Source organism: Triturus cristatus, chromosome 3_1, assembly GCF_964204655.1.
Source record: "Triturus cristatus chromosome 3_1, aTriCri1.1, whole genome shotgun sequence".
NCBI classification, from domain to species: Eukaryota; Metazoa; Chordata; class Amphibia; order Caudata; family Salamandridae; genus Triturus; species Triturus cristatus.
Genome location: NC_140583.1, coordinates 318,196,105 through 318,212,264, shown reverse-complemented (window position 1 = coordinate 318,212,264; position 16,160 = coordinate 318,196,105). Strand labels below are relative to the sequence as shown.

Genomic DNA, 16,160 nt, shown 5'->3' with positions numbered 1-16,160 from the left:
CAGTCAAGTGCAAACTTGTCTTTAGAAAGCAGTAAGGGAAGGATTAATCAGAGGTCATTGAGATGTCCCTTAACAGGGCTGGACATGAAACACTACTGCCACACAAGCCAGAGATGATGATGATGATGGACCCACCATTTACACATCCATGGGTGTATCAACAGGGTGTATGTCAGGGTTGCACAAGTGGTGCTTGATTCCATTGAGTGGCGTGCTACCTAAGGCTAAGTGGACAACCCGGTGGTGAATATCTGACACTGTAATATGTTACTGAGCTTTGGACATTACATTTCAGCATGCCGAAATGTACCCTATTCACTGCTATTAATACATGAGAGAACATGAATTTTCAAACATTTTCCATAACTACTCCTGAGAAACTGTGACTCTCACAGATTCCTAAGGGAATTTATGGTTTCTTTTATGAATCCCGTTGAAGTTGAAAATGTATACAATTTAGTTTTAAGTTTGTTTAATTGCCGAGGAAATTTGCCATTGCCCTGTAGCATTTGCAATAGTACATAATTAGGAACACATACAGTGTAATCTGTGCACATAAATCTTAAAACAGAGTTACAAAAATAGTTAAACAAATCATCTCACAGTTCCATCCAAAACGGCAATTATAATCACAGATGCCAGTTTGTGTGGGAGCTAAATATGAAAGTGGCTGGGCTTTTGTTAGACCTGGCATCCTTGGCATGGTATTCTCTATCTTTTTGCTTCTGTCGCCTGTATATTTGACTGTATGCTGGACTTCATTTTTGCAGTTTTTTGTACTTTGGGTACTTTACCACTGCTGATCAGTGCTAAAGTGCAAGTGCTCCCTGTGTAAATTATGACTGTGATTGGTTATCCCTGATTGCCATATTTGATTTCCTGGTAAGACCCTGGTAAAGTGCACTGTATGTGCCCAGGGCCTTGTAATTCAAATGCTATTGGTGGACCTGCAGCACTGATTGTGCCACCTACATGGGGAGCCCTGCAAACTTTTCTCAGGCCTGCCACTCTAGTCTAGTGTCTGTGAGTGCAGTTTTAAACTACCATGTCGACCTGGCAAGTGCACCCACTTGCCATAGCCAAACCTTCCCTTTTATTACATTTAAAACACCCCTAAGGTAGGCCCTACATAGTCCCATGGGCAGGGCGCAGTGCACGTTGAAGGTAGGACATGTACTGGTGTGTTTTACATGTCATAGTGAAATACTGCTAATTTAGTTTTTCACTATTGCAAGGACTATCTCTCCCATATGTTATCATTGGATCTCAGTGGCGTAACGAAATTTGAGGGGGCCCCCCTGCAAGATGCATGGAGGGGTCCCCGCTCTGAATTTTATCAAGAACTCTTGGGCAAAAGTACTGTGCTGTGGGGGACCCGTGAAGCTCGGGGCTCCCCCCCACGCACCGTGGGGAATGCGGGGGCCTGTGTTACGCCACTGTTGGAGCTGCCTTGTAACACCTTACAAGTGTAACTTTAAATAGGGAAGAGATAAAAATTTGGAGTTTGAATTCCGTATTTTAAAAATGCATCCTCCTGTGAAGGTGGTTTTTAAATAGTGTGTTTGAAATTATCACTTTTAGAAAGTGGGAAGATTCTTGCTTTACCATCCTGTGCCTCTGCCTGCCTGTAGAATCCACATCTGGTTTAGACAGCATGTTGGGCTGTTTGTGCACTCACCCTAGACAGTCACACAAAGGGAGTTGAGGAGGAGCGCCCTGCATATCCTGATTACCCATCACAAGGCTGATGGGCCTTCTTGAGCTAGTCATGGTAGGAGTTGTCACTGACACCTGAATAGGGCTGTGCCTGTCCTCACACAAAGCTGTCTCCACACCCCTGTAGTGTGTCTGGAGCCAGGTCAGGGCAAGGCAGGATCTGGTCTCTTCAAGGACTATCCTCTTAAGTGTGCCTACTTTAAAGGTGGAAAGGGGAATACGTATTGGACCTGTAACACCACATTTTAGAACACTTCAGGGTCAAGAGGATATTCTGCCAAGAAGAAGAGCAGGAGAAGCTGTAGAAGGGGAACTTCCACTCTGCTTGTTGCTGTGTTATCCTGGCCTGCTGCTAGCTTCTTCTGACTATGGCAGTGGAAGGACTGGACTTTACCTTTTTATCCCACATGTCCAAGTTCTCCAGGGGCTTGTGTGTGCTTGCCTCCTGTTGGAAGTCTCAGGGGATTAAATACTTGATCTGCAGCTCACCTGATTTCCTAGGCTGGGAGTTCTAACCTGCCAAGTGGTGCCACTCCCAGTTCTGTGCCCTTGGAGGACGATTTTCTACTTTAAGTACTGAAAATGCGTGCATCACCATTCAGCACTTGTTTTTCTTCCCACTGCAACGCCGTGCGGTTGAAAAGTCAACGCATCACCGCGGTGCGGTCAAAGAATCAAGCAACGCCTGTCATGCGGCTGAGGGATCTCCGCAGCCCTAGTCCTCAACACCATGTCTCCGACATCCGAGAACCCCGCTCTGACTCTGATGCAGGACCTACTGTGTGGCTGAAGGAATCGACACATAGCCTGCATCTGGGAGAATCGAGGCAGCGCCTGTTTCCTCACTGTCGTCGCATTGACCCAGTGCACCTGGACTTTCAACACATCGCACCTGTGCGCCAAGTCTCCTGCCCCGCAGTGAGGATCCGAGGATGCGTGTCAGGAATTTGACTAATCGCTTTCTCTAGCAGTAAGGAATCGGGGCAACACTTCTCCTGGCGTGCAGCAGAACTGATGTCTCCATTCTCCTTGGACTCAGGAATCTATGCATCGCTTGTGTTTCCTGATGCTTCCATCCTCTGCAGCTGTTTTCTGTCTCGCATTTTGACACATAAAAGGTACTCTGTGCTAAAATCAACGCATCCATAGAGTTCTATGAACTAAACTTGCTAAACGTTTAAAAAGCCATATCAAAGATTATGTATGTTGGATTTTTATCGTTTTGGTCTTGTCGAGTTTAGATAAAGATTTGTTAGATTTCTAAACTGGTGTGGTGTCAATTTGTAGCGTTTTCACTGTGTTACTATATGTTTTATGTACAAATACTTTACACATTGCCTCTGAGATAAGCCTGACTGCTCATGCCAAGGTACCAAGGGGGTGAGCAGCGGTTATCTTGGGTGTGTTACTCCTTTACCCTGACTAGAATTAGGGTCGCTATTTAGACACAGTGCAAACCACTGCCAACTAGAGACCTCATTTCAGACAGATGTACAATGGGCTTTTGGGAAGCAAACTCTCTCTCTTTTCTGTCTGTAATGCATCTCAAGCACGATCAACGCATAGCGCAAGGAAACCGAGAGTTCACTTCCAATATATCAATCTTCTAGTCTTCCTGCAAAGCCATGTTTCACAGATCTCATCTAGCACACAGGCTCTCCAGGCAAATTCTACTACTAGGAGAAAACATAAATGAATCAATTTTTTTGTGAATTTAATCAAGTAATGATACACTAGGCTGCTAGCAATCCTGACTGCTGTAACCCTGACGTGGACTCCCATTAAATGATGGTCAATTAGTTCAAAGGAGCTCTAACATGTGTTGGTATTGATGTTGCCTGCCCAATGCTGATTAAGGTATATCCACCTACCCTTCCAGACCCTCCACTGGTTTCCAATTAAACAGTACATGCTGTTGAAATAGCTACCTGTGCATCGATCAGAGGTAGTTGAGATCATTGTGATGCTTAAGAGCAAGAGACAAGCTTAGGTCTGCTGAGTTTCTGACACCTTTTCAACAAGCATTGGCATAGCCAATAGGTCTAGCCTTTGGGACATTATATGTGTTTAGCCATGCACAAAGGATATTGTGCTGCAAAATTAAATACTTAAAAGGTCCCAAAGGCGAGACCTATTGGCTATGCCACCCAATAAAACATTAAGACCACCCTAATGTGAGGGTGTGTAACGTATGACCAAGAAATGTGTGAAGACCACCCACTAGGACACTGGGAACTCCCTCACGTAAGACGTACCCAGGCTAAACTAAGAAAATGGGCAAATCAAGCCCTTGACGCTATCCCAACAGAAGAGAAGAATACTCTCTAACCGTCCTATGTAGAGGAAATGTAAAGTGAATGGTAAAAAAAAAACACACAACCACATCATGTATGCTGTGAGAATACAGTGGAACTCAAGTGGGAGAACGCCAAACTTACACAGAGTAACTGTGAATACCCCTACAAAAACCAGGGTAGTCTTGAATACAACAAACATACCTCCACATGACACTGGTGATAACTCCATCAGTGCTGCGTTGGCATCCAGCTCCTGCTCTCCGTGTCCGGCAACTGCCAAAAATGACCTGCCCGAAGCCATAGTGGGACTCTGCTCGTGCCTCTTTGGAATAGTACATCACATGCACAGGGCCTGGTGCACTACACAACACTCTGCTTTGAAACAGAAAGAGGACTAGGACCTTATAGCATTTTGCCCGCAATTGTGTGCCATGTATATCTTACTGCCGGTCAACTTTGGAGGCCCCATACATTGTATCAGTTACCTTTGAAAATTACAATTATAAATGTATATGTTTTTCGCAAATTTATATAGCACGAACTCTACCCGAAGGTATCGGAGCGCTTTACACGAGCACTATTTGCATTCCATATGGACACATTCATTTTTAGGCACGAGTGATTAAGTCATTTGCCCAGAATCACAGTCTGTTGAGCCCCTCGCCGAGACTCGAACCCGCTCCCCCAAGATCAAGGTCGGGCTTTCTAGCCGTTAGGCCACATCTTTTCACTTTTCTTGCATATGTCATCAACTAGCACGCGCATAGGTGACTTGGCAGGCGCACAGATGACCTGGCACGGGAACAGGTGACCTGGCAGGCGTGCAGGGAAGGTAAAAAAACTGGTTGAAAATGGAGTAAAGGGAATACCGCCCCAGGCAGCGTATGAATGCGAGCTCTGGGCTGTGTTCAGTGCCTGGGTGTCAATAACTCACTCAGACAGCTTGGAGACGGGAGCTCAACCAATCCGGCTGTTTAACATGCTGCATTTTAAGGTGAACAAAACAGAAGCCGGAGCGGTACTCATCTCACAATCCTTCCAGCTTCCTGTCGTATTTGTATTGCTTTCTGAAATAACATCGGGAGCGTATTTAGCCAATAATGTACTTTAATTAAGTAAAAGTTACTGCATTAATATAATTAAGGTGTACACTAAGCAGATGGCTGCACTGTCGCAGTTACTCACTTAATGGAGCTTTGAAGTAAATCGGGTTTTAAAACAATGGAGACAAATCGGTCTTTCTTGAAAAGGACAGGACACACAAAGGCTATTTGTATTAACCCTCGCATCGCAGCTAGCTTCGCCATGTTGGGTGGGGGTCGTTGTGTGGCAAATATGTCTGGGCACTGTGAGCTGAAGGCGGCCAATTCTACCTTGGCACAGTTTCCTTACCGCAGAAAAGATTTTGTTTTTAGCAAAAACAATTACCAGACTATTTGAAGATGTTCACTACAAAAACAAGCGTGGGCTAAAAGTAAAAAGCCGCAGGGGGAGGGGATAGAGGAGGGAGCCTGGGCCTGTTTCCCTTGTGGGAGTGAGCGAGTTAATTACAAACATATGGTTTGAAAGCTCGCTCTCTCAAGGGAATCGCCAAACGTGCACACGTTGCCATTTAAAGCAATGCAACGCGTGCACGTTTTTGCCCGCAAAGCTGTGCCGATTACTGAAGGTCTTTTTCCTATGCAACACATGCGCGCTGCGCAGGCGAGACCTAAAAAGGGGCACTCGGTGACTTCACAAGATGCTGAAGTGTAAGAGACACTCCTACCTGGGCCGCAACAGATCCAATCTACACTAGCATTCATAGAATGTTATGGAGAAGAGTGAAAAACAAGTTTTACGACAAGTCTAAAATATATAAAAAAGATGGTTGGTACCATTGCTGTAAGGAACGCCAAATCATCTTCCGAGAGTCTGTTTATGACTGACATCAGATGTGGGCACTTGCAGGGTTTATTCATGAAATGGGCACAGTTATTTTCTCCAAAGTGTTGCATATTTCCCTCAACGTTTAAGAGCTACAAGTTGTCAAAAGAGAAGTCAATTAAATTGACCTTCCATCTAAAAGAGAAACACGAGGATTTGCCTTTTGGTTTAGTAATTGTCTGTAGAGACTCTTAACTAGTTAGATCTGCATAAAATGACCGCTTCTACTGCTCCATTTGTATACCCCTCCGCAACCACAGTGAAGTAGGTGCGGACAATGGCCAATCTTTTTCAAAAGTGCCATTCTGCTGTGCAGTGTTTCTATAGTTGTGACTGTACATGCATACTTAATATAATCAGTAGCCATTTTCTTTACATTTTTGTTTACATATTCTCTGTACAGTGCTAAAAGTTCAGTGAATCATGGGATTCCACTTTACCTCCCTGTTCCAGTAGCTGTTGCAGACTCGCATGGCCGGTGAGAAGCTCTGATCTCTGTTGGTGATGTTTCGAAAATGGCAAAACCTATTTCTGAATAAAACATCAAGAAAGCAAAATTATGCTTGTGACATAAATCAGGATAGCTGAGTTAGAGAAGATCGAATCTGCATCATTCTCATTCACATTTAAAAAAAACAGCATATTTATGAGAATTGACACTGCGATGGTCCATTTGACTTTCTGTTTATGTTACCGCAAAGCCATCTATTCATGGTGTCTCTTTGTTAGTGCAGCAGTCAAGGAAGGCCTCTTGTTAGGACAAGATCTTAATGCTCGAGCACATGGACCATGCACATAAGATGAAGCAGAGCTCATACAGCTGCATTGTTCACACAGTGCAGGTTCCTAGGTAGTATTCCAAGAAGATGATGATTCACTCTTGACAACACTAGCGGTACCACGCCCTGGACATTGTGTGTAAATTGGAGAATACTTTCCTGACTGTTGAAGGTGGCAGAAACCAGCTCTACTTTTGAGATCTGTGGTGTCTTTGTTTGTCTGCATTAACTACCTTTATGTTCTTTACTTTGGCAACTGGTGTTGGGCACTCCAGGATGAAAGATTATGCCTTTCACAGATATATTTTAAATAATACAATACGATTTTCACAAAACTAGAAACACCCATGGTGTCCATTTCACATGTAGGCTATTGTACCTGTTAAACCTTGATTTAGACTTCCTCTGGAGGTCCATGTAAAATCCAATGGTGATCAAAAGTAATAAACATGCAAAGCTTTGATCTTAGGGTCCCACTTTGTTTACATATGTCAACAACTCCCAGTGCCTCTCTCCATCTCACTGAACACTTCTGACCCATCGTTGCATTGAGGGCAGATAGTCTGGGAATTCATTTGTCTAATTCAAAATGTATGCCTTGTAAATTTGGTGTTCTTTATGCATCCCCTCTAGTCTTAAGTAATTTTCTATTATTATGCTAGGTACACTTATTTTCAGAACATTTTTTCTTTAAAAAAAACTGCAGCCTAGCCTTGCACCAATACTTAAAGGAGCTCGCAGTTCCAGGTAATGTCCAGCTCTGCCTATGACAGTAGATTGGGCAGTGTCAACAGAAGTGATCAGACAGTCAGATAATGAAGGTAAGTATATGGATAAAGAAACCTTTGTACCTCATGTAAATTCCCGGGGGCACCATGGTGGCACTGAACTGGACTGCAGCCAGGAATTCGTGAGAAAGACTAGGGTCAATATGAGGGTTGTAACCTGCGGGGAAAAAGCCATTATTATCATTCCATTCCACCTGGGGTACAAGACCATCCATGCCTCTGCTGCATTGATGCAAATCAAGAAGAGACAGATCTCAGTAAGGCAGGAACCCGAATCACGATCAACACCATAGGGGCACAGAAGGGCAGTATAATTAAGGACACAAAAAGCAAGAGACAGAAGCGTCTTCTACTGAAAGTCTTTCAAAATGTCCGCCGCATCTACCTACTTAATCTGATTCTCACCTTTTCAAACGGAAAGGAATAAATTGGAGGAAAGCAGTAACTGTAAATACATGTTCTTTGTCAAGCAGCAGTGTTTCATGAAACAAAAATTAGACTATTGACTTGTGGTGTCACTGGAGATGTCCTATTGAAAACACATCAGGACCACAGACCCATACATAGATGTAAGTTATGATACACACTACTTGTTAATGCCCTAGAAAAACGGACACTAGTTGAGGAAAACAAAAACATTAACCATCGTGACTATATATACATGATCTGGAAATTCTCCTTCCATTCTAACCACATTACCCACTCATTTTGTTCTCTTCTATCTCCTGACATTGTTTTTTTGAGGGGCTGAGGATTTGAGGATAGATTTGATGGACATTAGATCGATGTGCCATGCACTGAGTAATTAACATAAACTTTATCAAAATCATGCCGTCCACCAGTACCGGCTGCCATTCAAACACCATTGGAATCCTCTTCTTATACCACTTTTTCTTAGAAGGTTTCTTGCAGTTGATTTAGCCTAGACTAGATGAATTGTAGGAAACTCTTCCTTGAAAACAAGCATTGGCATATCCAATAGGTCTCACTTTTGGGAGCTTGTAAGTGTTTAGCCATGCAGCGCATTGTCCTGGGTGCAGTGCTGCCAGGGATTGAATGGCTTTACAATGCTGCCTCGAACACTCTGGAGCCAAACAAAGATAGCTCGAGCAACTGGATGATCATAAATGGCAAACATTGAGCTAATGTGTGTATGGTGAAAAAGAAGCTACATCCGGCGCTCCAGAAAAAACAGACACGAAAAAGTTGATTTTGAGGTAAATAAAAATTTGTTTAACTTGCCAGGTCTCTGGTTTACTATTGTGAAATCAAGCATGTATTCCAAAGGTGAAATAGCTATGTATCAAAATATAGTTTTAAATAAAATACTATGACGCGAGCATTTGTTTGAAGTGGGATGGGGTGGGCGAGACAGGCATGCAAGGGCTGGGGAAGCGGATGTATACAGGGATAGTGACAGGCTTCAGGGGAGAAGGAGAGACATCACAGGCAGTGAAGGGAGACATGAGAGGCTGAGACACGGACAACAAATGCTTCAGAGAACTGTGAGAGGGATGGGAACAGAGAGACAGACTGAAAAGAAGACAGAGTGAATGAGAGATACCTGGCAAATTGAGGTAAAAGAGAAAGACACTTCAGTGAGGAGAGGAAGCATGAGACTGGACCATATTAATATTTATTAATTAAAATTAATATATATTTTTAGACAAAGTCACATATCAACACTTATATGTGACTTTGTTTAAAAACATATATATGAATGAGATGGGACTAGGTACCACGGCATAGGGGTAAATAAATGTACCCTATGAATACTTTGGGTTTATTTGTTCCTCCACAGCACTGTTTTTTGTGTTGATATTTTCTGCCCAGACAGTGGAGGGTGAGTTGGGCGAACCCCATGTATATTATGTGATCTAATGGTTACAGTGACACTTTTCTTTGAGGATAATTTAGTAGAACCATGCTCCGAGTGTAAAGTGAAGAGACAAGTCCGCATTTCCAAAGATTTCAGACTCTTACAAGTGTAGTTAAAGTAGTTCGATGTGTTGTGCATTTACTGCAGAGAACGTTTTGCTACATACATTGCCACAAATTCAACTTCTGATAGTTTTGTCTAGATTTAGCACTATTTTTCCAGTTCCCTGAATTTGCAAGGAGCAATAAACCTTTGTCCTACTTTTATTATGAGGAAAATCAATTTGCTCTAGTATGTCCTGTGCAAACTTCTTCTGTAATACATCCTGCCAGGAAATCCTGTTAGGTCACAGGTCTGTCAGAGGACATAAGCAGCAACAATGTTGTGCTCTTATTTGATATTAGCACTGGACACTTTTTTGTATGTAAATAACAGCCCCTAAGTCGATTTTAGCCCAAGAACTCAGATCAGCTAGGTTTACGTCGCATAGGTGTGGCTACTGTGGTAGAAAATTCAGTAGGGAGAGAATCCCATCTTCCCCCAGAAACACGTGATTAAAAGCTTTCACATTCCTAAGCCTGGAAGCCATTAGGGAGTGGGTGAGACTCACCTCGAGAACAGGGCAGGAGGAGTGTGGTGTTTGGGGCCCTAGGCCCTCATGCTGAGAATGACTGACGCGGACACATGGTTATATGGTGAGTTAACTGGCCACGAGCACGTGCGCTCGGCCTCTTTTATTAGCCTAGTCACCTGACCCAGTGACGTAGGTGGTGGGTGGGTGTAAAGTGTATTATACACAACGTGAACACTAGAACGTGTCCAATGCTAGGACACTACATTCCTCCCAATCTTTAATAACAAAACCCGGAGTCAAATGTCCAACCTAGGGGAGAAAGAAATATATATACAAATGTACTACAGTGACTAACTTCTGCAGAGTCGCTCACGCTTCAGCAGCCTGGAGTCACAGACGATGTTCTTACTGTCGCGGACGATCACCAGTTCACTGTGGCACCAGTCATGGGTGCTCGATGGAGTTAGTCTGTTTGACGGCTCTGCCTTGAAGTTGCTCTCACAGTCTTTCTTCGCTTTACATTCTTGGCAACAAACGCAGTTGTTGAGTTCTTTTGGTTCAGCGCTAGATGTTGCCATTTATCTTTTTAGTCCAGTCCTTTTCTTTATCTGTGGCGTGTGTTCTGTTTTGCAGAAAGACGGGTTATTCGCAAGACACCCCTCTCACCAGGATGCCCCTCTCACAGGTGTTCCCCTGCCACGGGATATCCTTGAGGCCCTCTTCCTCAGATCTGGCCTGGGTTCAGTGTCCTGTATCGTGTTACTCCCATGCCGATAAGTACGGGTGCGGAGGAGACGACAGGTCTCACCTCAGATGCCGCAGTCAGACCTGGAGGGTGGCTGTTGGCTCCTGTCTTTAGCACGCGAAGTCTTCATCCTCCTGAGACCTTTGCTGAAGGGCGGCTGATGACCATCTCTCGTCGCGGGGATACTCTCTCTCACCGGCATCCCTGAGGCCTTTGCCCCTGAGTCACCACGGCTGGCATTGACCAGTGTCCGTGTAACCCCAAAGGTGGGTGTTTCGAATGGTCCGGCCTGCTCACCTCTGCAGATCCCAGGTGTGCTGAAAGCATCATCAAACAGATGGTCTTTTCTCCGTGCCACGGGTGTTCTTTAGGACTTGCGCACTGTGTTCTGACGCTTGTCACCTTCCTTGTCTTTGAGGTGTGAGTAGTCTTGCCACACTCTTCTCCTTGTCCTCTATTTCTTCCTCCGTGAGGCTGTCATGTCACTCTGACTTCTTCTCCTTCTTACAGTGGCAACCGTGCCACTCAGATCTTTCTTTCCCCTTTTTCCTTTAAGTGGCAGACGTGCCACTCTGATATCATCTTCCTTCTTGTAGTGGCAAACATGCCACTCAGCCATCTTCTTTTCTTGTAGTGGCAGACGTGCCACTCAGACATCTTCTTTTCTTGTAGTGGCAAACGTGCCACTGCGATGTCTTCTTTCTTCTAAGTGGCGGACGTGCCACTCTGGTCTCTTCATCTCTTCGCTTCACGACCTACTCTGGACCGTTCCTGTTCTCCTCTTATCTGGCCAGGCTTCTCCATGCAGCGCGCGCACTCTGCACGTGTTCCCCCTGGTCTTGTCCTCGTCCGAGAACACTCTCTTCATCATCTTCAGCATTCCGAGTTCGGGTCGTGACCTTCTCTTCATCTTCACCTTTTCACCAGTTACTTCGGTTGAAGTTCGTGGGGCCATGCTCATGGTCCGCTTCGTTCTTCTCCCTTTTACCAGTTACTTCGGTTCTTCTTGAGCTTCTTGGACCACGTGTCGGTCCGCGCTGCCGATCGCCGGCAGGATATCTTCGGTCTTGCGTCAGACCTCTTTGTGCAACTCCTGGCGAGTCGGCTTCTTTGGTGCGACCATGTGGCAGGTCGGCTGGGCTTTTGGGGTGCGACCATTTGGCTGGTCGGCTTGACCTTTGTGTTGCGACCGTTGGGCAGGTCGGCTTGGCCTTGTGGTGCGACCATTTGGCTGGTCGGCTTCACGAGGTATGTCACGTCGTGTGAGTACCTGTGTCCGCTGCCTTGTCAGGCGCTGGTGCGTGCTACTCTTCGTACCGTCGTGGTACCTCTTCAGTGTAGCGTTGCTCCTAGTGTCAGGATCGCTTGATGTGGTGGCTTCTTGGCGCCACTGGGTGTTGCTCTGCATCCATGGCCGCCAGCGTCGGATACTTGCTGCGCCCATCCTCTTCAGTGGGTTCCTCTCCTGTAGGCGCTGCAGTGTACCTTCCGCGTCCGGCGTACATCTGCACTGAGTCCGTTTGTTCTCTCGAGGGTTCGCTCCACTTGATGCGGCGACAGCGCAGTCCTCGCTGGGGTGGATGTGGCTTGACACCTTTTCTTCTTTCTTCCTTATTGCTGTGGGATAGCGCTGCATCCCTGTGGCACACAGTCTCTTCACCCTTGCAGTTCTGTGCTTCCGTCGCGTTCCTGCGCTTCTGGCACATTCCTGTGCGCCTCCGTCGCACTCCCGTGCGCTCACCATCGCGCCTCCGTCAGACCTTGCGGTGCGGGGTAGGCACCCGCCGGTTCCGTTAGTCCGGCTCTGCTTCCGGGTGAGCTCCGCTTTATTTATTCACCTTCTCCCCCTTCGCCGCTCTCTGTGCATGCCTCGCTGGGTCTCGCGGGTGGGCTCCGCTTTTACTTTTCACATCGATACCGCCCCCTCCCGCAGCCGGCCTCCTCACATCGCGGGCCGCGGGGGGGGGGTGCTGGCACCTCTCTCCTCTGGCCAGGTGCCTCACAACCAGGGCTCACCTTCGCCCTGCTGGTCTTCGTCTCAGCGCGGCTCCTCACCTTTCGGCCGGCGGGCCTTTTCTTCCACGCGGGTGGGCTCCGCGTGGTCGCCGCCACTTGCCGGGTCGCGGCCGATGCGGGTGGGCTCCGCTCGGCTTGCTGTCCTTCAGGGCACCTCCGGGCACAGCGGCAGGGTCGACGGGGTCGGGGACCTCGTCCTGCAGAATCACGGCGTCGCGGCCGATGCGGGTGGGCTCCGCTCGGCCTGTGCTTTATTCCGGGGCGCTTCTGGGCACAGCGGCAGGTCGGGGTGGGCACCCGACTGCCACGCTTCCGCCCTGGGGCACAGCGTCGGCCTCCCGGTCTTCGTGGCGGTGCGGGGTGGGCTCCCGGTCACCGCTCGTGGCTAGGGCTCTGTGCACGCCCGGCGGGCGATTAGGCGTCATCCGCGCCTGCAGGGGTTTTACGCTCGGTACTTCTCTCCCCCTTCACGCAGAACGAAGGCTGCACACGCGGGGCGTAGTACCACTCTCGTCGCCATTGTGGTGTTTGGGGCCCTAGGCCCTCATGCTGAGAATGACTGACGCGGACACATGGTTATATGGTGAGTTAACTGGCCACGAGCACGTGCGCTCGGCCTCTTTTATTAGCCTAGTCACCTGACCCAGTGACGTAGGTGGTGGGTGGGTGTAAAGTGTATTATACACAACGTGAACACTAGAACGTGTCCAATGCTAGGACACTACAGAGGAGTACGGGGGTAGGGCCGGACTGCCGTTGGCGGGCATCGGGCGTTTCCCGGGAGGCTGGAAGGGTGGGGGCCAGTTTTCCGGTGGTGGGGGCCGGTTTTGTTACTGGGGGTGCTCAAATATCGGCCCCCAGTAACAAAAGCATCAGTGCTCCACACTTGCTTCCCAGGGAGCTGGTCATACAAAATTGCCGTGGCTGCTTTGGGCACACAATCCAGCTCTAACGGGGGCACAGCCTATCCAGTTCCTGCACCAGGCGATCACTCTGTTGTGCCTCACTCCTCTTTCTGCCGGGGCGCCCAGGGTCTCAGCAGCGACCGAGGCTTTGGTGGCTGCAAGAGGAGCAGCAACAGCACTCTGGCCGGTGACAAGGATCTGAACCTTCAAGACAAGGGGGCAGCCGGCAGGCTGCTCTCCTCCCACCCTGATTCTCTATTCTGAATTTTACTTTGCGGTAGTGATGTGACCTATATCACCTTCTTTCTGTTGATTACCTTTGCGAGAAGTTGTGCTGCTGCTGGGCGATGTCTCCTCCTTGCCACACTGCCATGTACCCAAGACATGCGACCGGCCTCAGTACCAGCTCGCCCTGCTGTAGAAAATGTTGTGAAAACATTTGTGTGGAAGGGGGAGGGCTTCTGTGGTGGCCGGTGACATGTGCTGGGAATAGGTGGGTGGCTCCGACTGAGCGACGGGGTAGGGGGAAGAGTCACACACCTCCATCTACCTTGCATTCCCCATTAAACACGTCATGCAGCATTTAATAAATCGCGTAAACTGTACACTGGTGTAAGGAATTCTACGTCGTCTCTCGCATGGACCGACCAGAGCGGAAACATTTGCAGCGGTCTACTGGTACAACCAACATGCAAATAAATAAATAAAATGGTATTGCAATTGCAGTGGGCAGTAGTAAATTGCTGATCACAATTGAGCTGCGCTTGTGTAGTGTTATATACATTTTCTCTCTGCTGAAGCAGTGTTTGGAACATATTGGAACATTCTTTCTCCACTGCTGAGGCCCGCGGCTAGAAGATGTTTAGGAGAAAGGGGAGGGGGCAAGGGTGCTTCAATATGGTGAGATTGTAAAGAACAATATAGAAAAGGTGGGGCCGGCATCGGACCCGCCGATAATATGGCGGTCCTGCCGGCCCCCGACGACCGAAGGAGGCGGGCCTGTCGCACACAGCAGTGACGCGACAGGCACACCTCCTCTCTCATTGGCAGGTCGGGTCTTGACCCGGAAGTGAAAGGAATCACTTCCGGGTCACGCAAGTTGCCAGCCCCCCCCCCCTCTAGGGGGCAAGTGCTTGCCGATAAAAGGCTGGAGAGCAGAGGAATCTTCTTCTTTGCCCTCCGCGCTCCCCAGCCTGTAGCGCGACCTCGCTAGGAGGTCAAAATGTAATATTTGTTGCTTTTATTCCTTTTGCAGGTAGCATCTGTTGTGCGAAGTGCGGAGGATCATGGATCAAGCGTGCGTCTAGAGAAGGATCGTGTCGTGGATCAAGCGGGAGTAGCGGTTAATACGTAGCGATTCAAGAAACGGCCTGGCGTCAGGGTTTCGAGGAGCCTTTGATAGCTCAGTTGGTAGAGCGGAAGGAGAAGCGAGTCGGCAGGTCATGAGGCATCCAGGCCAGGTACTCGTGCGGTGTGGCGGTAAGCGCTCACCCGCACGTCTGTACAAGCGCGTGGTATAGTCAGGGAGTGACCGGCGCTCCCATCGTGGGTCATTGCAGGAAGATTGCTGAGAGCGCGTAATCCCTGGCGTGGGGGGAGGGCGCATTGGTAGCCGTTAATGCTGACTTGAGCTTGCGAGTAAAAATATTGTGTGCTGCTTACGGGAGTCCCTGTGGCCTAATCTTTAGAGTCTGAGACTCTTACTCTCATGGTTAAGTGGTCAATTCCCAATGTTTCTGTTCTGAGAATTTACTGACTTGCTTAATCTCAAACACTGTTTAATTGCAATGAGCATGTGCACAGTACCATTGTTCCTGGTATGGTAGATCGTTTTAAAGCAATTAGGGGATTGTAAATTGTTAGCGGGGAAAAAGCGTTCGGGCACGTTTTTAAAGGGCACGTTTTTTAAAGTTGAAAACATCTGTGACCTGATTGTGAAGATCGCTTTGCTACTCATGATTGAGTGTTCAATTCCCAATGTTTCTGCACTGTTAGCCCCCTTTTATTAGTGACTGCACGGGAGGACACACTGGAGTGTTGTTTAATTAGGACTTGGGCAACATTTAAAGTGGAGTGGAGTGTGTAAATGCTGATTGTTTTTCTTCTTGGGGACGTTTGAACAGGTAGCAGAACAAACTGTGACAGGCACTGAGACAGATCATTGTCACCAGATAAGCATATTGTTTGCTAAAGACATTTGAGATTGCAGCAGGTACTGCAGGGGGTGCAGCATGCACAAGTGATTATTGAATCCAGGTACAGTGCTATATGCTGGGGCGGTCGCAGTACTAATAGCGACGCGCAACGCACTGGTGGTTCATTATAGGGTCGGAGTGCTACACAGTATTTTATCAGATTTTATTTTATCGCGGTGTGTAACTTTAGACAAATAAGGTAAATAGGCCTAGCATTGTAGACGCGGTGCTCGTACAAGGGTCAAAACAGCAGGGAAGGAAGTGACAATGTCAGGAAAAATGAAGCTGACGACAAGCGCTCTCGCATGGAATGTATGATGGAAACGATGATGAGAAAGAT

General features: G+C 47.5%; 1 protein-coding gene across 3 annotated transcripts in view; it reads right to left on the bottom strand.

The window, feature by feature from the left end:
* Window positions 1–16,160, bottom strand: part of LOC146860186 (dual oxidase 1-like) — a 1,129,619-nt gene that overhangs the window by 471,821 nt on the left and 641,638 nt on the right. For all 3 annotated transcript variants that reach the window (XM_085644023.1, XM_085644022.1, XM_085644024.1), the window contains 2 exons: window positions 7,570–7,663; window positions 6,380–6,470 (listed from right to left, as the gene is read on the bottom strand). In XM_085644023.1, coding sequence (XP_085500149.1) covers window positions 6,380–6,470; window positions 7,570–7,663 — 185 coding nt within the window. The remainder of the gene's footprint in view (window positions 1–6,379; window positions 6,471–7,569; window positions 7,664–16,160) is intronic.